The following is a 25,343-nucleotide window of genomic DNA, read 5'->3' as shown; positions in this document are numbered from 1 at the left end:
GACTAACATTAAAGTGCACATTTTTTAAATCACCACAGTAAGGATTCATCTTCACAGAGCTGTATTCTTTCAATGCAAACAGTATCTAAGGCAGCATTTTAAAGGTGTTAGTCTAGTCTGAACTTGTATTTGTTCCTGAAACTTGGCATCTTTTGGCCTGTACAAGTGCATCAACACCAGGTGTCATGTCCTGACTAGCTGTCACTTTCAGAATGTCATTTAAGTGCTTGTTTGTGAGCCTTGAACGCATTTTTGTTTTATTGATATTCATCACTGAGAAAATTTGTTCACAAAGGTAGGTTGTCCCAAACATGCACAAAATTTTAGCAGCCAGGGCTGTTAATTTGGGGTACCCTGGTAGTAGATACTGATCAAATCTGTCCAGACCTACAGAGGCAAATTTGCCCTTCAAATCTGCATCACACTGCAAATCAATTATCTCTAGCTGAATTTCGACCGGCAGATCAGAAGCTTTAACTGTGAAAGGTGAGCGAAAAACTGAAAATTCTGTTTCAAGTTCACAAAATACCTGAAAACGTTTCTCAAACTCCCGCAGTAGTCCTGCAATTTTGTCTTTGTACCGTTTCATGTCCGCATCAGGTCTGGTCACACACACATCTCTCAGACAGGGGAAATGAGCAGGGTTGCCATTTGCCAGTTGCATCTCCCACAAAGTCAGCTTCAACTTAAATGCATGTATGTTGTCGTCATATTTTTCGCTGTGATGAGTCTCGTAGTGGCGTCGAATATTATATTCCTTCAATACCGAAACTTGTTGCAAACACACCAAGCACGAAGGTTTTCCGTGCATCTCTGTAAATAAATAGGACGTGGTCCATTTTTCTTTGAAAATTCTACACTCCTTATCTACTTTTCTCCGTTTGGATAACGACATTTTGGCTAATGAGGGTGTAGCGGAGAGGTAGAGACCAAGGTATTAACAACGTCGTAACAAGCAGCAGATGGCGCATTGATACCGTCTGCTGTTTTCAGTCTGTCTCAGTGATGCGGCTTGTCTTCTACTCTGATGGAAAGAGTGCGCCCCTTAGCGGATAATCCATGAATTGCAGCGAATTTAAAATATTAATTCCATGTCTTTTATGCATTTTTTCCACTTTCAAATTATCCTGCGGGCCTGATCGAACCTCCTTGGGGGCCGGTTCCGGCCCGCGGGCCGTATGTTTGACACCCCTGATTTAAACCTTATTTTTGACTTAAAGTCTTATATTTGACACGTCAAACCTTATATTTGACACATTAAACGTTATATTTGACATATCAAACCTTATATTTGACACATTATACGTTATATTTGACATATCAAACCTTATATTTGACACATTAAACGTTATATTTGACATATCAAGTGTAATATTTGACACATTAAACGTTATATTTGACATATCAAACCTTATATTTGACACATTATATGTTATATTTGACATATCAAACCTTATATTTGACACATTAAACGTTATATTTGACATATCAAGTGTAATATTTGACACATTAAACGTTATATTTGACATATCAAACCTTATATTTGACACATTATACGTTATATTTGACATATCAAGTGTTATATTTGACATATCAAGTGTTATATTTGACATATCAAAAGTCATATTTGACATATCAAGTGTTACATTTGACTTGTTATATTTGACGTACTAAACGTTATATTTGACATTTTATATCTACATATCAAACGTTATATTTGACATATCAAACGTCATATCAATGACATATCAAGTGTCATATTTGACGTATCAAGTGTCATATTTGACGTATCAAGTGTCATATTTGACATATCAAGTGTCATATTTGACATATCAAATGTTATAATTTACATATCAAATGTCATGACATAATCAAGTGTCATATTAGACATATCAAATGTTATATTTGACATATCAAGTGTAATATTTGACATACTTAACGTTATATTTAACATATGAAATGTAATATTTGGCATATCAAACGTTAAATTTGACACATTATACGTTATATTTGACATATCAAACCTTATATTTGACACATTAAACGTTATATTTGACATATCAAGTGTAATATTTGACACATCAAGTGTTATATTTGACATATCAAGTGTTATATTTGACATATCAAGTGTTATATTTAGGGTTGAGTATCGATTGGAACCGGGACTAACTTTCCGATTCTCCCGGAATCGTTCAAAAGTTTAAATTTAGATTCCTATTTTCGATACCCAGTCCGCCGACCGGAAAAAAATATGTCCGCCGAACCGGAAGAAAAAGCCGCTGAACACCAACTAAGAAGCGCCCACCGCCGGAAGTGTTAGCATAGCCGAGCGAGTCAGTCAAGCTCAAGCATGGATAGCGGGCGTCGGCGGTCGAAAGTGTGGCTTTACTTTACAAAAAAAAATGAAATAACCGCGAAATAACAGAGCTCCATGTCCATCAAGAAACGAGTGGAGAGAGAGCTGCAGATGTACCAGGACGTTCCACCGATACTTATGTCTGACGACCCTGCTGCATGGTGGTGGAACCAACAAAAGATTTATCCTTTGCTGTCAGATCGCGCTTTCTCCTATTTATGCGTTCAAGCTTCTTCCACACCCAGCGAACGTGTATTTTCCACAGCAGGAGACACTATCCGTCCAGAACGCTCACGCATCCTGCCTGAGAAGGCGGATATGGTCATTTTCCTAAACAAGAACTGTCTCTGATTTTATACTGTACCTGCTGCTAATCTGGACTGGGTTTTGCAAGTTGTTTCTTATTGTTTATTTGTTTTCTGCACCAGGTTAGCCCATCAGTGGGAGCACGGTAACATGTTTAAGTACCTGCAGCATCATACACTTGTGTGTGTAAAGGTGTTTTCATGAGGTTTCCTGCAGCATCATACACTTGTGTGTTAATGTGTTTTCATGAGGCTTCCTGCAGCATCATACACTTGTGTGTTAATGTGTTTTCATGAGGTTTCCTGCAGCATCATACACTTGTGTGTAAATGTGTTTTCATGAGGTTTTCAAAAATAAAGCTCTCTTGAGGAAAGTGTACCCCTGGGAAAATGTATTCATAATTTATAATATTTATATTCAAGTTCATAGATTTGATATTTATATTCTAGTTGAAAACAACCCTGTGAGGAATTTATAGTAAAGTTCATAAAAAGTTAATAGAATTAAAATTGATGGAGAATGTCAGACTATTTCATTCAGAAAGACTGTAGGTTAGCTAGCTCATTTAAAATATCCTAAACTTTTTTTTGACCCTGCCTCTTAAAAGAATCGGAATCGAGAATCGTCAGGAATCGGAATCGAAATAAAGAATCAGAATCAGAATCGTTCGAATTCAAACGATACCCAACCCTAGTTATATTTGAGATATCAAAAGTCATATTTGACATATCAAGTGTTACATTTGACTTGTTATATTTGACGTACTAAACGTTATATTTGACATTTTATATCTACATATCAAACGTTATATTTGACATATCAAACGTCATATCAATGACATATCAAGTGTCATATTTGACATCAAGTGTCGTATTTGACATATCAAGTGTTATATTTGACATATCAAATGTCATGACATAATCAAGTGTCATATTTGACATATCAAACGTTATATTTGACATATCAAACGTCATATCAATGACATATCAAGTGTCATATTTGACATCAAGTGTCGTATTTGACATATCAAGTGTTATATTTGACATATCAAACGTCACAACATAATCAAGTGTCATATTTGACATATCAAACGTTATATTTGACATATCAAGTGTCATATTTGACATACTTAACGTTATATTTGACATATCAAATGTAATATTTGACATATCAAACGTTATATTTGACATATCAAGTGTCATATGACATATCAAGTGTCATATATGACATATCAAGTGTCATATTTGACATATCACTTGTTCTATTTGACATATCAAGTGTTGTATTTGACATATCAAATGTCATATTTAACATATCAAGTGTCATATTTGATATATCAAGTGTCATATTTGACATATCAAGTGTCATATTTGACATATCAAGTGTCATATTTGACATATCAAGTGTCATATTTGACATATCACTGGCTAGTGGTTGGATGTTAGTGAACAGATGTTCCCACTTGGTTTTACACATTGACTGACAACATTTCTGCTATAATATTTTCAAATGTTGGCCTATTAAAGTCCAGAGAGTACAATTGAAGGAATAATCCATTTGACCTTGAAAAAGAGTTGGCTGACATTATGTTGTGTTTGTGTTGTGAGGCCCCAGATAGTGTTGTTGTCCAGAAGAAGAACCTCGTCTGGCTCTTGGTCGCACACACAAAATGCACATCGGATGAAGTGGTGAGGATAAATAAATTTTTCATGTGATATCTGAGTGATGTATTCTTTTAAACAAAAGTTGCGGGTGCTGCTTAAATATTGTGTTGCTCTGCAGATGTCTGCGCTGACCCGCTCTTGTGGGAATGCAGTGCTCAAGTTTGAGCCATTTGTGATGCATGTTCAGTGTCGCACCCTGGAGGATGCACACCTGCTGGTGAGACACTTCATCCATTCACCCCTTCATTCATTCATTGCATTGTTTTATCCTCGTATAAGTGTAACTAATATAACACCCAGACCGCATAAAATACGGTAAAAAAAGAAAAAGTTGAATAGAAGGTAAAAGATGGTAAATAGAGAATAATAAAGGTAAAAGAATGTCGGGGGGAAAAAAGATAAATGAAAGGTCAAACAGGGAGAAAAAGGGTAAATGGATGGTCAAATAAAATAAAAGTAAGTTAGTGAATGGAAGGTAAAATAAGGTAATTGAAAGGTAAAAGGAATATAAAATGTAACAGAAGCTTAATAAAAGGTAAATTGAAGGGTAAACAAGGTAAATAAAAGGTAAGAAATTAGGGCTGCAACAACTAATCGATTAAAATCGATTATAAAAATAGTTGCCGGTTAATTTAGTCATAGATTCGTTGGATCTATGCTATGCGCAGAGGCACAATTTTTATTTTTATTTATTTTTTATATAAACCTTTATTAATAAACTGCAACATTTACAAACAGCTGAGAAACAATAATCAAAATAAGTATGGTGCCAGTATGCTGTTTTTTCTCAATAAAATACTGAAAAGGATAGAAATGTAGTTTGTCTCTTTTATCCGATTATTAATCGATTAATCGAAGTAATAATCGACAGATTAATCGATTATCAAATTAGTTGTTAGTTGCAGCCCTATAAGAAATAGGTTAAAAAGGAGAAATGTGTTAAATTGAAGTTAAAATAAGTTAAATAGAGGGTAAAAGAAAGTAAATACAAGTTAAATAGAAGGTAAAGGTGGTAAATAAAAGGTAAAATAAGAAATGTAAAAGGTATAAGAAAGTGCAAATAGCCAAAACCAGTAAAGTTGGCACGTTGTGTAAATGGTAAATAAAAACAGAATACTTTATTTTTCAAATATTAGCTCATATTGAATTTGATGCCTGCAACATGTTTCAAAAAAGCAGGTTAATTGGGAACAGGTGGGTGCCATGATTGGGTATAAAAGCAGCTTCCATGAAATGCTCAGTCATTCACAAACAAGGATGGGGCGAGGGTCACCACTTTGTCAACAAATGCGTGAGCAAATTGTCCAACAGTTTAAGAACAACATTTCTCAACCAGCTATTGCAAGGAATTTAGGGATTTCACCATCTACGCTCCGTAATATCACCAAAAGGTTCAGAGAATCTGGAAAGCTCCCTGCACGTAAGCGCAAACATTGAATTCTCGTGACCTTCGATCCCTCAGGCGGTACTGCATCAAAAAGCGACATCAGTGTGTAAAGGATATCACCACATGGGCTCAGGAACACTTCAGAAAACCACTGTCAGTAACTACAGTTGTCGCTACATCTTTAAGTGCAAGTTAAAACTCTACTATGCAAAGCCAAAGCCATTTATCAACAACACCCAGAAACGCAGTCGGCTTCGCTGGGCCCGAGCTCATCTAAGATGGACTGATGCAAAGTGGAAAAGTATTTCACATTTTTTTTGTAAACTGTGGACGTCGTGTCCTCCGGACCAAAGAGGAAAAGAACCATCCGGACTGTTATAGGCGCAAAGTGGAAAAGCCAGCATGTGTGATGGTATGGGGGTGTATTAGTGCCCAAGACATGGGTAACTTACACATCTGTGAAGGCGCCATTAATGCTGAAAGGTACCTCAACTCACTGTAGATTTAGGATCCTTTCGTCCTGATTTGGTGTAATGTTTACAACGAGATTATAGAAGCTTCCATCTACATACAATGTGCAGTGTTGAGGATAATCTTTCTCTTGCCTTTAAAATGTGTTTTCTTCTCTTAAGCTCTCAGCTGCTCTCCAGTCGGGCTTCAAAAACTCTGGTCTCACTGCAAGCAAGACGGGGAAGATCATCACGGTACTGTAAACCTAAACCAAGCACGCATGCACAAAAGAAGCTGGACTTTCAAAAAGCAAAAGGATCCATAGCAGTGAGGGGCTAGTTAGTAGCTAGTGAACAACACAGTGCTGTGACTAATTTTTACTATAATGTTCTTAAAACATCACACAATTACCACTGATGAACATTTTTTTATTATTTTATTATTTTATTTTACAAAAGTCACTCTATACAATTTTAAATTTGTATCATATTTGACACAGCCGGTCACACAATATTATTTTAATGTTATTTTTATTAACACAACATAATGAAATACAGAGAAATATCCATCTATCATGTTATTTCCAAACATAAAAAGGACATTTGTAAATGTTCGGATCACTTGAATTCACATTTTTTATCATTTTAAAAGCATCTTTAATGTTGAAATTATTTGCGGTCTAAAAAAACGTACAAAAAGTCAATATGTATTTTTTTCTCTCATAAAAATCAGAAAGCTATAATTTATTGCAACACACCGAGTGAGCGCCACAAAATACAGTAAATTGGATATGTATATTTTACCGTATTTTTCGGACTATAAGTCACAGTTTTTTTCATAGTTTGGCCGGGGGTGCGACTTATACTCAGGAGCGACTTATGTGTGAAATGATTATCACATTAGCGTAAAATATCAAATAATATTATTTAGCTCATTCACGTAAGAGACTAGACGTATAAGATTTGATGGGATTTAGCGATTAGGAGTGACAGATTGTTTGGTAAACGTATAGCATGTTCTATATGTTATAGTTATTTGAATGACTCTTACCGTAATATGTTACATTAACATACCAGTTGGTTATTTATGCCTCATATAACGTACACTTATTCAGCCTGTTGTTCACTATTTTTTATTTCTTTTAAATTGCCTTTCAAATGTCTATTCTTGGTGTTGGCTTTTATCAAATACATTTCCCCAAAAAATGCGACTTATATATGTTTTTTTCCTTCTTTATTATGCATTTTCGGCCCGGTGCGACTTATACTCCGAAAAATACGGTACTTAAACTTTTTAATTTTGACTATAATGTTCTTAAAACACAACACTAAAACATCACACAATTACCACTGATTACATTTTTTTTATTTTTTTTATTTTACAAAAATCATTCTATACAATTTTCAATTTGTATCATATTTGATACAGCCGGTCACAAAATATTATTTTAATGTTATTTTTATTAACACAACATAATGAAATACAGAGAAATTTCCATCTATCATGTTATTTCCAAACATAAAAAAGGACATTTGTAATCGTCCGGATCACTTGAATTCACATTCTTTATCATTTTAAGCCAAGGCAACTTTATTTGTATAGCACTTTTCATACACAAGGCAGACTCAAAGTGCTTCACAGACAACAAAGTGAAATGAAAAAAAAAAAAGCAAAATTAAAATGCAGACAATAAAAATAAAAACAGTGCGGACGTTAACAGATTTAGCTGAAAGCTAAGGTGAACATAAAAGTTTTCAGTCTAGTTTCAAAAGTAGTCAGAGTTGGGGAAAGTCTGACATCTTCAGGAAGTTTATTCCAGCTATTTGTTGCATAGTGACTGAATGATGCTCTCCCTTGATTTGACTTTACTCTGGGAACTCAGAAGATCTTAGTGATCTAGAGGGCTTATATAGTGGGAGCATATCAGTGATATACTTGGGCCCTAGACCATGTAGTGATTTATATGTGAGCAGGAGGATTTTGAAATCAATTCTCTGATGTACAGGGAGCCAATGTAAGGATTTAAGAATTGGTGTCATGAGCTCACATTTTTTGGTCTTTGTTAGAACTCTAGCAGCAGCGTTCTGAACAAGCTGTAGCTGCCTGACAGTTTTTTTGGGAAGACCATTACAATAGTCTAGCCTACTGGTAATAAAGGCATGTACAAGTTTTGGTAAGTCTTGAGCTGACATGAGCCTTTTAAGTCTTGTTACATTTTTGAGCTGATAGTAGGACAGTTTTGTTACTGATTTGATGTGACTGTCGAAATGTAAATCCGAATCTAAAATAACCCCAAGATTTCTGGCTTTATTTGAGGTTTTCAGGGACAGTGATTGAAGGTGTTGGATGACTTTAAACCAAAAACAATGATCTCAGTTTTATCTTCATTTAGTTGTAGGAAGTTTTGGCACATCCAGTGTTTGACTTGCTTAATGCACTGGCACAGAAGATCTATGGGGCGATAGTCATTTGGTGATAGCGCTACATAGATTTGGGTGTCATCGGCATAGCAATGATGGTCAATGTTGTTATTTTGCATGATTTGTCCTAGTGGGAGCATATAGATGTTAAATGAAGTCGGCCCCAAGATTGAACCTTGGGGGACTCCACACGTTACGTTGGTAGGTTCTGATACAAAGTCACCAATGGAAACAAAATAGTTCCTATCTTGTAGATATGACTTGAACCAGCTTAAAACTGTGCCTGAGATCCCCACCCAGTTTTCCAACCTGTCCAAAAGTATTGAGTGGTCGACAGTGTCAAATGCAGCACTGAGGTCCAAAAGCATTAATACTGAAGTTTTGCCAGAGTCTGTGTTTAGACGGATGTCATTTATAACTTTAAGAAGGGCCGTCTCTGTGCTATGAAGAGGTCGAAATCCTGACTGGAAGTTGTTGTGGCAGCCAGTAGAAGCCAAGAAGTGATTTAGTAGTTGCAGGACAACTTTCTCAATTATTTTACTTATGAATGGTAGATTTGAAATTGGTCTGTAGTTGTTGATAACAGAGGCATCTAGGCTCCGCTTTTTTAGAAGAGGTTTAATGACTGCAGTTTTGAAAGCCTTCGGGAAATTGCCCGTCCATCCATCCATCCATTTTCTACCGCTTATTCCCTTTGGGGTTGCGGGGGGCGCTGGAGCCTATCTCAGCTACAATCAGGTGGAAGGCAGGGTACACCCTGGACAAGTCGCTACCTCATTGCAGGGAAATTGCCCGATTGAATAGAATTATTAACTATTTGCAATAGTTAATAATTAGTTGTTGATAGGCAGTCAAAAACATTCTTAAAAGAAGTTGGTAGGTAAAACATCAAGGCAGCAGGTGGATGACTTTAGAGCTGTCACCGTTTCCACTAGAGTTTTAGAGTCTATGGCAGGGGTGGGCAATTAATTTTTACCGGGGGCCGCATGAGCAACCCGAGCACTGCTGGAGGGCCACACCGACAATATTTCAATTAAATTTTGCTTAAATTATTTTTGATATACCGTAAGATAAAAAATAATAATATTTTCATTTGACCTAACTTATCTTTATTCAAAAGCAGATAGCTTTTGATGGTTTTATTTTTAACACTTTCTTACTCAACGCTTCCTGATGTATAATACCATGCAAAAATGTAAATTTCTGTCACTTTATCCTGCATCCTCTTTGTTGTGAACGTAGCACGCCTGTAAGGTGATTGGCGAAGAAGGAGGAAGCGTTGCTGTTGCGGAAATGAGGAGTGAGGATAGATGTGCGTGTGGAAAGAACGAGATAAGTTGAGCTGTGTTAGTGTAGCTTGCTCAATAAAAGTTTAAAAAGAGCGTCAGACTTGGTGTGCACTTCTTCTGGACTCTACAATTGATGTCAGAAGTGGGATGAAATGCCTCCCAGTTTGCCTTGCCATCAAACCTGGGAGTCTTCATTGAGGGCGGAATTCCCCCATGGCACCTGTAGACACTGCCCTCTCTCTCTCTCTCTCTCTCTCTCTCTCTCTTTCTCTCTCTCTCGCTCTCTCTCTCTCTCTCTCTCTCTCGCTCTCTCTCTCTCTCTCAAGGTTCAACTTTATTGTCCCCGTGGGGAAATTTGTCTTGGGCACAGTGCATCATTGCTTTCTTAACATACACAAAAACAACAGAACAAAAACACAAGCACAGACACAACCACAACCAGACAACTAACATTTAAACATCAGAACATGGAGCTTGATAGACATAGGTGGCACTTTGATGTAGGCATAAAATCTACAGTATGGAGATAAAGATAAAGTGCCAGTGTGCATTGCACTAGAGCTCATAGATAAAGTGCTATGTGCTAAAAAGTGCTAACCTATGTATTAACATTCTATTGCACCTTGTTGGTCAGCTTAATGGAGGCTGGGACAAATGATAATTTAAGGCGGTTCGATTTGCATAGTGGGACCCGGAGTCTTCTCCCTGATGGCAGGGTTCTATATTCAGGGAAGAGTGGGTGTTGTGAGTTGGCAATAATTTTCTTAGCTTTTTTCCTAACTGCCTGCTCATAGATGCTCTGTATAGGCTCATATTCTTTCCTCCCTATGATTTTCATTGCCGTTTTATGCATGCCGGCTCTCTCTCTCTGCGGCGAGCTCCTCACGTGGCACGTACCTCTCGATGACGTAGCAGGCTGCGCACACAATTAAGCAGCGTAGTATGCGCAAAGTTTTACTTCTGACATCAATTGTAGCGTCCAGAAAAAGTGCACACCAAGTCTGACGCTCTTTTTAAACTTTTATTGAGCAAGCTATACTAACACAGCTCAACTTATCTCGTTCCTTCCACACGCATGTCTATCCTCACTCCTCATTTACGCAACTCAAGAAGACAACATCAACTTCAGCAGGTCGTTGCACTATATTCTTTAAACACAGCAACATGTGTACCACAAATTAAGCACACGGCTTTACCTTTACTTGGCAGTCCATGTCTTGTTGAAAACACGCCATTCGTCATCATCTTTTCTTTTTTTAGCGTCTCGGGGATAACCGGGCATCACTTGTCGCTGTGCGCCTTCACTAACAGGACATACGCACATAAATGACACTTTTCAAAATAAAAGCAGCACAGTTGTATTGCACGCACGACATAGATGTTTTTTTAAATTTATTTTGTAATTTGTGATTGCCGCTGCGCGCACAAGCATACGTCCACACGGAAGTCATACAAATAACGCTTTTCAAAACAAAAGCAGCACCGTTGTATTGCACACTCGAGATAGATACTTTTTTAAATTTATTTTGTAATTTATAATTGGCCTCACGCGGGCCGGACAAAGGGCCGGATGTGGCCCGCGGGCCGCAGAATGCCCAGGTCTGGTCTATGGCATTAAAGGCCTACTGAAAGCCACTACTACCGACCACGCAGTCTGATAGTTTATATGTCAATGATGAAATCTTATCATTGCAACACATGCCAATACGGCCGGGTTAACTTATAAAGTGCAATTTTAAATTTCCCGTGAAACTTCCGGTTGAAAACGTCTATGTATGATGGCGTATGCGCGTGACGTCAATGGTTGAAACGGAAGTATTGGACACCATTGTATAGAATACAAAAAGCTCTGTTTTAATCGCAAAATTCCACAGTATTCTGGACATCTGTGTTGGTGAATCTTTTGCAATTTGTTTAATGAACAATGAAGACTGCAAAGAAGAAAGCTGTAGGTGGGATCGGTGTATTAGCGGCTGGCTGCAGCAACACAACCAGGAGGACTTTGACTTGGATAGCAGACGCGCTATCCGACGCTAGCCGCCGACCGCACGGATGATCGGGTGAAGTCCTTCGTCCTTCGTCGATCGCTGGAACGCAGGTGAGCACGGGTGTTGATGAGCAGATGAGGGCTGGCTGGCGTAGGTGAAGCGCTAATGTTTTTATCATAGCTCTGTGAGGTCCCGTTGCTAAGTTAGCTTCAATGGCGTCGTTAGCAACAGCATTGTTAAGCTTTGCCAGGCTGAGAATTATTAACCGTGTAGTTACAGGTCCATGGTTTAATAGTATTGTTGATCTTCTGTCTATCCTTCAAGTAAGGGATTTATTTATTTTGTTTCTATCTGCATTTGAGCCCGATGCTATCACGTTAGCTCAGTAGCTAAAGAGCTTCGCCAATGTATTGTCGTGGAGATAAAAGTCATTGTGAATGTCCATTTCGCGTTCTCGACTCTCATTTTCAAGAGGCTATAGTATCCGAGGTGGTTTAAAATACAAATCAGTGATCCACAATAGAAAAAGGAGAGAGTGTGGAATCCAATGAGCCAGCTTGTACCTAAGTTACGGTCAGAGCGAAAAAAGATATGTCTTTCACTGCATTCTAGTCCGTCACTCTAACGTTCCTCATCCACAAATCTTTCATCCTCGCTCAAATTAATGGGGTAATCGTTGCTTTCTTGGTCCGAATCGCTCTAGCTGCGTTGAAAACAATAGGAAAATATGAGGAGGTGAACAACTGACTACGTCACGCTACTTCCGGTAGTTGCAAGGCTTTTTTTTTTATCAGAGACCAAAAGTTGCGAACTTTATTGTTGTTCTCTACTAAATCCTTTCAGCAAAAATATGGCAATATCGCGAAATGATCAAGTATGACACATAGAATGGATCTGCTATCCCCGTAAAAATAAAAAAAATTCATTTCAGTAGGCCTTTAAAGAAGTTGGTAGGTAAAACATCAAGGCAGCAGGTGGATGACTTTAGAGCTGTCACCGTTTCCACTAGAGTTTTAGAGTCTATGGCATTAAAGCTTGCCATCATTGCTGTGTTACTTTTGCCTAAATGGGGTGGTGATCCAACTGTTTTGCTTGAGATATTGATGGCGCGTCTGATGCCTTCAATTTTATCAGTATAAAAGAATGCAAACTCATTGCATTTCTGCGTGGAATGGAGTTCGGCTGGTATTTGTGTTGGGGGGTTGGTCAGTCTGTCAACGGTTGTGAATAGGGTTTTGGCCTTATTTGTGTTGCTGTTTATGATATTGGAGAAGAATGTTTCTCTAGCACTTTTTAAGACTAAATTGTAGGCCTGGAGGCTCTCTTTATAGATGTCATGGTGAATATGAAGTTTTGTATTCCGCCAGATTCGTTCAGCCTTTCTGCACTCTCTTCTCTGGGCTGTTACAACAGCAGATTTTCTCCAGGGTGCCTTTTGCTCACCAGAAATCGTTTTAACTGTATATAGGTGCAATGATATCTATGATATTCACAATTTTGGAATTAAAGTTGCTTACAAGATCATCAGCATGATTGGATTTAGAGGTGGTAGTGAGGAGATGGCGTTTTTGAAGAGGACATTAGCATGTTCATTTATGTACTGCATTTTGACATTCTTTGATTCTGTTTGTGTGTCCGGAATTACAGAAATATTAAAGAAAACACAGAAATGATCAGACAATGAAGGATCAATCACAAGAACATCAGAAACATTGAGACCGTTTGTGATAATCAGGTCCAGAGTGTGTCGCTTACAATGAGTAGCCTCTTTCACATGTGAGACAGTTCAAATGTGTCTAAAATAGTAACAAGTTATTTTGCGCCCTTGTCATTTAAATCGTCAATATGAAAATTAAAATCACCAGGCAGTCAAAGTCAGTGGAGATGCTAGACAATAATTCAGTAAAATTATCTAAAAAATGTGCAGAATATTTAGGTGGCCTGTAGATAATTAACAAGAGAATTTTGGGAGAGCATTTCAACACAGCACACAGGTATTCAAATGATGTCAAATCACCGAGTGACATCTGTTTCCCCTGAAACATGTTTTTAAATATAGCAACAACCCCTCCACCTCTTTTCCCCGATCTACATATATCAATGAAGTTATAGTTGGGGGGTGCTGTCTCCATCAGAATGCTTGCACTGTTATTTTGTTCCAGCCATGCTTCAGTTAAAAACATAAAGTCAAGTTTAGAAGTGGTAATAAAACCATTGACTAAAAATGATTTGCTATTCAGAGACCTGACATTGAGCAGACCCATCCTGATGGTGTTACTGACAGGCCTCGATGTTGGCTTTGATTTGGAGAGAATAGGAATGAGATTGTTTAGGTTAGCAGGGTGGCTAAGTTTCCCAATGTTTACTCTCTTGGTAGTCACATGATTTGCCATGATTTGATGTAGGCAACCTTGGGCCCAGCTGATAATGTGGTCTACTGCTGAACCCTTTTCTGTATCAGAAATATTCAGGACTGCTGTCAGGGCGAGGCGGGGTTTGCCGTAAGGGGGTGGGGGAGTGAGCAGCGTCAGAGCTGGGACGAACTACTGAAGGTGGACGTTGAGGGCGGGTAAGGGGTTGGCGTGAGAAGGGTGAAGTATGGCTGGGGGGTTGTGGAGCACGCCTTCGTGGAGGTGAGCGATGATCTAGGGGGGTAAAAATCGGAGTACGGCGGGGCGTGAGTGGGGGTAGCTCCCGGAACTCCAAGGGGGAGAAAGGTTTACTTGAGGGAAGGAGAAAGATGGAGACGTGGATGGCTTGGGGGATGTGGGGGAGGGATCTTCACACGCATTCAGAATGGAGGAGGATAGACACCTCTCCTCTTTGCTCTGGTGTATCTCATGGTCGACGTTCTCCTTTTGCAATGGCGGTCCTCCTTCGACGTTCCCGATAGGCTGTGTTGTGTCCCCTTCCTTGGTGGCTCCTCTTGTCTCTTGTCCTTGGCAGTGATGATAGATGCAAGATGCAGGAAGTGAAACGTGTTGTTCATGAAAAGCTTTACTCCCATCTTATTTAGGCAAAGTCCGTCTGCCTTTAATAAGATGCCTGCGGTCCCAGAAAAAGCTAAAATTGTCAATAAAATGCATTGAACGAGCAAGAAGTGCACTTGATAGCGAGTAAAGTCTACTGAATCTCTCAGCTCCTCTCCTGATTGGGGGTAGAGGACCACTGATAGAAACGTCAGCATTCACAGAGTTTATTGAAGTGCTCTTTCAGCTCTCTTGATTGTTGTTCTACAATGTCATTAAAAAACAATGTGCAGGATGATATTTTTCACATTTGGGTGTGCAGCGACAATCTCCAGGATTCTTTTTTCCATGTCAGATACAATATCCTTCGGAAAGCAGAGTACTTTGGTGTTATTATTGCTTTTCATATCTTTTAAAAGCTATCTTTAATGTTGAAATTATTTGCCGTCTAAAAAAACTTACAAAAAGTCAATGTATTTTTTTCTCATAAAAATCAGAAAGCTATCATTTATTGCAACAAAATACAGTAAATTGGATATGTACATTTTACCTATAAATATATTTTATATAATGTAAACATATCTGTTTACTTAAAAAATATGTACGTTGCTCAATTTATAATGTATGAACTTTTACCTCTAATCATAGTGTAATGTAAACATATTTATTTAATAAAATCTAAAGACTGATCCTCGATTATTTGTAATGCATGAAATGCAATAAAATGACAAATTTAGCGTTACATCACCTAAATACCAGGTTTTTTTTTTCAAATTTGATACCTGTTTTTTTTCTTTCAAATTTGATACATTTAACAGTTTTACTATAAAATATAATATAAAGTAATTTCACATTGCATCAACAGATTAAATGTTTGTTACCATATCCCTTTAAATTTGGCAAAGTTTCTCCTCAAAAATCAGGCGGTCTCTCATTTCTTCTGTGTGTCAGTCTTGTGGGATCATTCTGTTACGTCACTTACTGCCCCACTGTGGATTATACGTGTAATGCATCTGATCTGATACGACAGGCTTCTTTGTGGAAAAACTGATGACCATCTTTATTATGCATTTTCGGCCGGTGTGACTTATACTCCGGAGCGACTTATACTCCGAAAAATACAGTACTTAAACTTTTTAATTTTGACTATAATGTTCTTAAAACACAACACTAAAACAATTACCACTGATTAACATTTTTTTATTATTTTTATTTTACAAAAATCCTTCTATACCATTTTAAATTTGTATCATATTTGACACAGCCGGTCACACAAAATTATTTTAATGTTATTTTTTATTAACACAACATAATGACATACAGAGAAATATCCATCTATCATGTTATTTCCAAACATAAAAAGGACATTTGAATTCACATTCTTTATCATTTTAAAAGCTATCTTTAATGTTGAGATTATTTGCGGTCTAAAAAAACTCACAAAAAGTCAATATGTATTTTTCTCTCTCATAAAAATCAGAAAGCTATCATTTATTGCAACACACCGAGTGAGTGCCACAAAATACAGTAAATTGGATACAGTATTTTTCAGGCTATAATTTGCTCCGGAGTATAAGTCGCACCGGCCGAAAATGCATAATAAAGAAGGAAAAAAACATATTTAAGTCGCACCGGAGTATAAGTCGCATTTTTGGGGGAAATGTATTTGATAAAAGCCAACACCAAGAATAGACATTTAAAAGGCAATTTAAAATAAATAAAGAATAGTGAACAACAGGCTGAATAAGTGTACGTTATATGAGGCATAAATAACCAACTGGTATGTTAACGTAACATATTATGGTAAGAGTCATTCAAATAACTATAACATATAGAACATGCTATACGTTTACCAAACAATCTGTCACTCCTAATCGCTAAATCCCATGAAATCTTATACGTCTAGTCTCTTACGTGAATGAGCTAAATAATAGTATTTGATATTTTACGCTAATGTGTTAATCATTTCACACATAAGTCGCTCCTGAGTATAAGTCGCACCCCCGGCCAAACCATGAAAAAAACTGCGACTTATAGTCGGAAAAATAAGGTAAATATGTGATGTACTATGCTGTAACTGCATTCTGCTATCATTGTTGCTTGTGACTGTTTTCTGTGGAAAAAAGAGATTAAGTCTTTGCTTTTTATGTTTGCTAATAAATTGTCTTTTTTTTCCGCCGTTTTGTTATTTGCAGGCAGTCCGCTGTACCCACAGCCTGGAGGTTCCTCTCAGTGACCAAGGCAGGCTGCTGGTTTCCCATGAATATATTCATTTCCTCACCCAGACGGCCAATCAAAAGATGGAGGACAATTTAAAACGGATTGAAAGGTCAGTCTTCTGTCGTTTACTCAAGAGCCATCTTGAGTCCAAATCTGCACTTTTGTGTCAATGTTCTAGGTTTTATCAAACCATCCGGACTACTTTAACAACTCAGGAGCAACAGAAAGTTCCGCAGGATTCCGCCACACTTGCATTACGACAACCCCCTTTCATGGGTGTGGACAGGCGGGGACGGGACACAGATGACAAGCTGGAGAAGGAAAGAAATCAAGCGTGTGAACAATGAATGTCTGGATTTGTTTTAATGTCATTTAAAGTGGAACTGCTCTTTGGGATTGTGCCTGTCATTCACAACCCTTATGTAACACACCAGTATTACCGTAATTTCCGGACTATAAGCCGCACCTGACTATAAGCCGCACCAGCTAAATTTAGGGGAAAATACAGATTGCTCCATATATAAGCCGCACCCGGCTATAAGCCGCAGGGTTTTGATGTGTAATTACCGTAGTATATAGGGGTTCCTGCTACCACGGAGGGGATTGTCGGGACAGAGATGACTGTTTGGGAACGCAAAGCGTCCCATTTATTAACAATAAATCTTTCAATCATTCAATCAAACTTTCACATCTTTGACATGGCGAACAGCGTTCATGCAGAGTACAAATAATACAACGGTGCAAAGTAATACAAAGTGCTCGCCTGTACGTTATCAAAATAACCAGCCTACCGGTATATGAAAAGTCAGTCTTTAATCATTGTGTCATCGTCTTCCTCCTGTGTACTAAAACCACCGAAAACCTCGTCGTCGGTGCCGGAGAAGAACAGGCCGTATATAAGCCGCACCGCTGTATAAGCCGCAGGGACCAGAACGAGGGGAAAAAGTAGCGGCTTATAGTCCGGAAATTACGGTAGTCCTTTTTGTGCATTCTAAATCGTAAAAAACTGTTAGCAAGAGTAATGAAGGTAACGGGGATACGATTTAATCCAGGGGTGGGCAATTATTTTTTACCGGGGGCCGCATGAGCAACCCGAGCACTGCTGGAGGGCCACATCAACAATATTTCAATTAAATTTTGCTCAATATTATTTTTGATATACCGAAAGATAAATAATAATTTATACTAGAGATGTCCAATAATATCGGCCTGCCGATATCGACCGATAAATGCGTTAAAATGTAATATCGGAAATTATCGGTATCATTTTTTTAATTATTGGTATCGTTTTTTTAAACCTCCCTCCCCCATTTACACTCATTCACACAAAAGGGTTGTTTCTTTCTGTTATTAATATTCTGCTTCCTACATTATATATCAATATATATCAATACAGTCTGCAAGGGATACAGTCCGTAAGCACACATGATTGTGCGTGCTGCTGGTCCACTAATAGTACTAACCTTTAACAGTTAATTTTACTCATTTTCATTAATTACTAGTTTCTATGTAACTGTTTTACTTTATTTTTTATTCAAGAAAATGTTGTTTTATTTATCTTATTTTATTAATTTATTAATTAAAGTACCTTATCTTCACCATACCTGGTTGTCCAAATTAGGCATAATAATGTGTCAATTCCACGACTGTATATATCGGTTGATATCGGTATCGGTTGATATCGGTAATTAAAGAGTTGGACAATATCGGATATCGGCAAAAAGCCATTATCGGACATCCCTACTTTATACAAAAGCAGATTGCTTTTGATGGTTTTATTTTTAACACTGTCTTACACAACCCTTCCTGATGTATAATACAATGCAAAAATGTCCATTTCTACACAGGGTTAATTTTTGTCACATTATCCTGCATCCTCTTTAAAAGTCCCAACATTTTTCCCCGTCAGATTTGGACAACCATCTGTTGTCACACCTGCCAGCTTGTCCCATTTCAGTCCTAACATGTCCAAACACGCACTTACCTATGTGAACAAGTCATTACCTGTGGTTGTCTCTTTTAATTGACTGCATAGCTGCCAGCTCCTCTGTGATTTGAAAGTCTGCAGTTATCCCACGTAAGAAGATGAGCAGCTGGGCGGTGTCACGTACATTGCAGCTTTCATCCAAAGCCAGCGAAAAACAGTCAAAGTCGGCCGTTCTGTTCTTCAGCTGAAGCTCCAAGTTTCCAGCGATGGTCTCAACCCGCCTCGTTACAGTGCGTCGGGAGAGTGACACGTTCTCAAATGTGCCCCTCTTCTCCGGGCATATCAGCGCAACAGTCGCTGTGCACCTTCACTCACAGGTTACACACGGACATATATGTCAATGAATAACACTTTTCAAAATAAAAGCAGCAGTTGTGTTGCGCGCACGGCATAGATGTTTTTTCAAATGTATTTTGTGATTGCCGCTGTTCACATTCACTCACAATCACGCACGAGCATACGTCCACACGGAAGCAATACAAATAACGCTTTTCAAAACAAAAGCAGCACTGTTGTATTGCACACTCGACAAGATACTTTTTTAAATGTGTTTTGTTATTTATGATTGTGTGGTTGCCATATAAAAACATCAAAGATTTGACAAAAGAGCATAATACAAACAAAATAATAGTTCAAACGTAAAATGGACAGATATATCTGAAGTTGATCTCGTAATTTAAGTGTTAAAAGTAAAAAAAACCTAATAAAAATGTATCACTTTATGAGTGGGGCACCTTTTGGATCCTAAACATATTTAATGGGATTTTATTAATATTTTCACTGATTTCTCAAAAATATGAAAGAATTCAAATCAATGGTGTCCTGCATTATTGATCTATTAGAGCTCTAATTACTAAATACTGCATATTTCCAGTTTTACTTTAAAAAACAATGTTGTCTTTGACAGAAAAGGCATAAAAACCTTTTTTTTTTTTTTAAAACTTTTTATCAACCTGAAGTTGATAGAGATTTACTGTCAGCGTTAAAGGCCTACTGAAATGAATTTGTTTTTATTCAAACGGGGATAGCAGATCCATTCTATGTGTCATACTTGATCATTTCGCGATATTACCATATTTTTGCTGAAAGGATTTAGTAGAGAACATCGACGATAAAGTTCGCAACTTTTGGTCGCTGATTAAAAAAAAGCCTTGCCTGTACCGGAAGTAGCGTGACGTCACAGGTTGAAAGGCTCCTCACATTTCCCCATTGTTTACACCAGCAGCGAGAGCGATTCAGACCGAGAAAGCGACGATTACCCCATTAATTTGAGCCAGGATGAAAGATTCGTGGATGAGGAAAGTGAGAGTGAAGGAGTAGAGAGGCAGTGCAGGACGTATCTTTTTTCGCTCTGACCGTAACTTAGGTACAAGCTGGTTCATTGGATTCCACACTCTCTCCTTTTTCTATTGTGGATCACGGATTTGTATTTTAAACCACCTCGGATACTATATCCTCTTGAAAATGAGAGTCGAGAACGCGAAATGGACATTCACAGTGACTTTTATCTCCACGACAATACATCGGCGAAGCACTTTAGCTACTGAGCTAACGTGATAGCATCGGGCTTAACTGCAGATAGAAACAAAAGAAATAAACCCCTGACTGGAAGGATAGACAGAAAATCAACAATACTATTAAACCATGGACATGTAACTACACGGTTAATGCTTTCCAGCCTGGCGAAGCTTAACAATGCTGTTGCTAACGACGCCATTGAAGCTAACTTAGCAACGGGACCTCACAGAGCTATGCTAAAAACATTAGCGCTCCACCTACACCAGCCCTCATCTGCTCATCAACACCCGTGCTCACCTGCGTTCCAGCGATCGACAGAAGGACGAAGGACTTCACCCTAACATCCGTGCGGTTGGCGGCTAGCGTCGGCTAGCGCGTCTGCTATCCAAGTCAAAGTCCTCCTGGTTGTGTTGCTGCAGCCAGCCGCTAATACACCGATCCCACCTACAGCTTTCTTCTTTGCTGTCTTCATTGTTCATTAAACAAATTGCAAAATATTCACCAACACAGATGTCCAGAATACTGTGGAATTTTGAGATGAAAACAGAGCTTTTTTGTATTGGATTCAATGGGGTACCAATACTTCCGGTTCAACCATTGATGTCACGCGCATACGTCATCATACATAGACGTTTTCAACCGGAAGTTTAGCGGGAAATTTAAAATTTCACTTTATAAGTTAACCCGGCCGTATTGGTATGTGTTGCAATGTTAAGATTTCATCATTGTTGAATGTAATGGCAATCTTCACCTTCAAATGTTCCAATTTATTGTCATTACTCAACAGGTTTGAGGGAGTGATCCTACGCAGTAGCAAACATTGTATATGAAGTGAGGTCCAGTCGGAAATCCAGTTTATGCATATTTATTAACGAACTTGCAGGGTGAATGAAACATACCAGGGATTATTGCGGTGATATTGTGTTATATGTTCTCCTGCCTGTTGCTGTTGTCTGCTGCTGTCTGCTGCTGGTAAGAACGGTTTGTGCTCCCACACCTGAGTCCTTCCTCGTTTGGCTCACCTGTGCTCCTACATATGCTTTCCACCCTGCACTGCTCAACCAAAAAGCCCGCCACCTAGTGACAAAATAAAGTAATGCCAACACAAAAATAAAGATGCCTTAAATGGCTCCTACACACCGGCCCCTAATTGTTTACACTGTAACAATTACTTGAAAGGGAGCCATTCAAATTCACTTTTACACGATTCTTCTTCTCAGTTCCTTTTTTTTTTTTTTCATAATTTCAAATTAAAAATATGTTGGCAGTTATAGTTCATTAATCTTGAATCTTCATTAATGTTCAATTTCAGTCTTTTGGAGGAGACATATCTTGGTTATTGGTCTTTCCAGTATGCTGTTTTTGGTCTTTTCCTTGTCTTTGCCTTTTCCTTCTTCGTCTTTTCCTTTGTCCACTTCATCCTCTTCTTCCACCACTTCTTCTTCTTCTTCTTCCACCACTTCTTCTTCCACCACTTCTTCATCTTCTTCTTTAATTTGACAGGATCATTTTCAACACTACTCACAGCAGTTTGAACTTCTTTTCTTTTCCTAGTCAGTTGCAAGAGTGCGGTCTTTACTTTTAAAAGCCAGGCTGTTGCAATGTTCAGTCTCATCCAGGATGAGAAGTAGTGGATGAAATAGTTAGTTGGGTTCAACTGACTTTTGACAATGGCATTTACTGTGATGCCAGGTTTGATCTCTGGATCATCAACAGAGATTTTGGATTCAACTTGCAAGATTGGCCATTCTTGGCTTGCTTTCCAGAGAAAATCTTGTCCTCTTATCCAATTTTTGTAGCCTAGGAAGCGATCTGCTGTCAGCCCTCTTGATGCTGCATCTGCAGGGTTTTCCTTTGTGCTCACGTATCTCCATTGTGATATGTCGGTAGCATCCCTTACAAAAGAGACTCTGTTTGCTACAAATGTTTTAAAGCGTTTGGTTTCGTTGCTTATGTATTTAAGCACGGTTGTGCTATCCGTCCAGAAAAATGATTTCTCCAGTTTTAACTGTAGATCCTTTCGCAGCATTGTGTCAACTTTGACAGCGAGGACAGCTGCAGCCAGCTCCATTCTGGGAATTGTCATTTGTTTTAATGGTGCCACTCTTGATTTTCCTATGATGAATGCAACATGCACTTCTTTGTTTTTGTTTTCCAGTCTTAGATATGAGACGGTTCCGTAGCCACTCTCACTGGCATCCGAAAAGTGATGCAGTGTGAGTGTGTGATTTGACCAAAGTGTGTAGGCTTCATGCACCGGTCAACTTTAAACTCCTTCATTTTGCTGAGATCTGCTAGCCATCCTGTCCACTGTTGAGAGAAAACGTGTGGTATGGTTTCATCCCATTCAAGCTTTTTCTTGCAGAGCTCCTGCATAATAATTTTGGCTGGCAGAGTAAATGGTCCTAGAAATCCTAAAGGGTCGTATACAGAGCTGACCACAGACAAAATGCCATGTCTAGTGTGTGGTCTTTCTGGTGCAACAACTGTGAACTTGAACACATCAGTTTCCACACACCAGTGTAGTCCTAGGGCTCTTTCCATTGGTAGATTGCCCTTGTCCAAATCCAACTCCTTGATTTCTTTAGCCCTGTGCTCTTGTGGAATAGATGTTAATACAGCACGCCTGTTGCTGATCCATTTGGACAGAGTAAACCCACCCATTTGGCAGAGAGCAGTCAGATCTTTTACTAATTGTACTGCTTCTTGTTCTGTGGGAATCAAACGTAAACAGTCATCTACATAAAAGTTATGGCGTACTGTGTCTGTCACCTCAGGTGGAAAATGAGCTTGGTTGTCTTCAGCAGTTTTCCTCAAAGCGAAATTTGCACAACTTGGTGATGACACAGCTCCAAATAGATGTACCTTCATCCTATATTCAGTCAGATCTTGCTGCATATCACCGTCAGGCCACCATACGAATCTCAGGTAGTCGACATGCTTATCAGACACCTTAACCTGATGGAACATGGCTGTAATGTCTGCCATCAAGGCAACCGGTTCTTGTCTGAATCTGAGGACTCCGATAAGTGAGTTGGTAAGATCAGGACCCTGAAGTAGTTCACAGTTCAGTGATGTTCCTTTAAAGACTGCACCACAGTCAAAAACAACTCAATGTTCCTTTTTTTGAGTGGTGCACACCATGATGTGGAATATACCAGAGTCTTCCATCTTTTCTATTCAGCTGGTCTGCTGGTACCAATTCAGCATAGCCACTGTCAATCCTATCTGTGAGGAAAGATGTATATTCTTTATGGAACTTTTCATTTTTGTTGAACTTGCGTTTCAAGCTCTGGATGCGTTGCTCTGCAATACAACGGTTGTTCGGCATGATGGGATCTTCTTTAAAAGGTAAGTTTAAAAAGAAATGTTGATCTTTAATCTTTGCAGAGTGACTCACAATATCAAGAAACTTTTCCTCTTCTCTTGACATTTCCTCTGTTTCCTTACTGGATCTTTCACTGAAATCTTGGTTGTACTGTTTGACTAATAAGTCCTCCAGGTTTAGAATAGATATTCTATTGACATCAGCAACAGGGCAGCCATTATGCCTGCTGGTGTCATCTCCTTTTAAAGGACCATATATGACCCATCCCAATAGGGTCCTCACTGCGTATGGCCCGTCCTCCTGGCTATTGACCACCTCCCAGGGTTCCAGTACCTTAGAGGCATTCGTGCCAATGAGGAGGTCGATGTCAGAGTCAATTTCAGGTAATGTGATATGATTTAAATATGGCCAGTGTTTCAAATCCTGCTGTTTTGGAATATTGTGTGGTGAAACTGGCATGGTTTTGTGTGTAAATACATCAGGCAATTGAATAAAGTAATTCGTATTTATCCCGGCTATTTCCAGTCCAGTCGGGTTTCACTTGATTCATGGTTTTGAGAAGGATGTTTGTTCTTTGTCCTGTAATGTTCAGTCTTTGCATCAGTTTTTCTGTGCAGAATGTGGAGGTGCTTCCATGATCCAAAAATGCATATGTTTGTAACGCTGTATCTCCCTTGTTGCTTTTAACTTGTACAGGTACAATGGAGTAGATGGAGGGGTGGTTCCCGGCCCCAATATGACCACAAGTATGCTTGGGAGGTGGGACAACAGCATTGGTTCCAATTGATTTGGTTTGTGTTTGTTCTGTCTGTTCAATGTGGAGTATTTGTGGATGTTGTTGTTTACAGATTTCACATAATAGACGATTTCTGCAGTCTCGACTTAAATGTCCTATTTTCAGACAGCCAAAACAGACTCCTTTTTCCTTTAAGAAGTCTATTTTTTCTTTGTGCTTCTTCCTCTTGAATTGTGGACAGCACTCCAGTGTGTGACCACTCTTCTTACAGAACAGACAACTGTGAGATTTGACAATCACATTCCTTTTTCCTTCATTTGACTCCACAGTTTCTATGGGTATTAATGTTGTTGCAAAGTTGCTTCTTGGACTTGACTTTACTCTTGGCGTAGGGACGGATGAGGGTTTGACAGTTGATGGCTTATGGTCCTGAATGTTACCAAACAGTGGATCAGAGAGTATTTTGACTTGTTTTTCAATAAAGTTCACAAGGTCTGGGAAAATGGCACGATGGCCTTGCTTCTCCTGTAGGTCACAGGCCTTGTTCCTCCACTGCTCTCTGAGCTTGTATGGAAGCTTTAGGATGATGGTCCTCATATTAGAAACAACATTCATTTCTTCCATATAGGCCAGATTTTCCATTGCATTGGAACAACTTCTGAGGAATAGAGAGAATGCTCTCAATCCTTTTATATCCTCCAATTTAATTGTTCCCCTGGAAAAAG

At 38.6% G+C, this 25,343-nt stretch overlaps 1 protein-coding gene across 2 annotated transcripts in view; it reads left to right on the top strand.

The window, feature by feature from the left end:
• tyw3 (tRNA-yW synthesizing protein 3 homolog (S. cerevisiae)) overlaps positions 1 to 19,419 on the top strand; it is a 20,290-nt gene extending 871 nt beyond the window's left edge. The window contains exons 2-7 of one of the 2 annotated variants that reach the window (XR_009828611.1): positions 4,270 to 4,350; positions 4,445 to 4,543; positions 6,346 to 6,417; positions 17,025 to 17,158; positions 17,228 to 17,488; positions 18,025 to 19,419. Coding sequence is in view for 1 of the 2 variants with exons in the window: in XM_062069565.1 (XP_061925549.1) it covers positions 4,270 to 4,350; positions 4,445 to 4,543; positions 6,346 to 6,417; positions 17,025 to 17,158; positions 17,228 to 17,396 (555 nt within the window). In the remaining variant the exon portion in view is untranslated. Of the gene's footprint in view, positions 1 to 4,269; positions 4,351 to 4,444; positions 4,544 to 6,345; positions 6,418 to 17,024; positions 17,159 to 17,227; positions 17,926 to 18,024 lie in introns of those variants that run through there. The other variant, XM_062069565.1, reaches the window with a different exon arrangement.
• Positions 19,420 to 25,343: the final 5,924 nt, after the last annotated feature.

The sequence above is a fragment of the Entelurus aequoreus genome, linkage group LG14 (assembly GCF_033978785.1).
Source record: "Entelurus aequoreus isolate RoL-2023_Sb linkage group LG14, RoL_Eaeq_v1.1, whole genome shotgun sequence".
Taxonomy (NCBI): domain Eukaryota; kingdom Metazoa; phylum Chordata; class Actinopteri; order Syngnathiformes; family Syngnathidae; genus Entelurus; species Entelurus aequoreus.
This window is presented reverse-complemented; position numbering and strand designations above follow the sequence as displayed.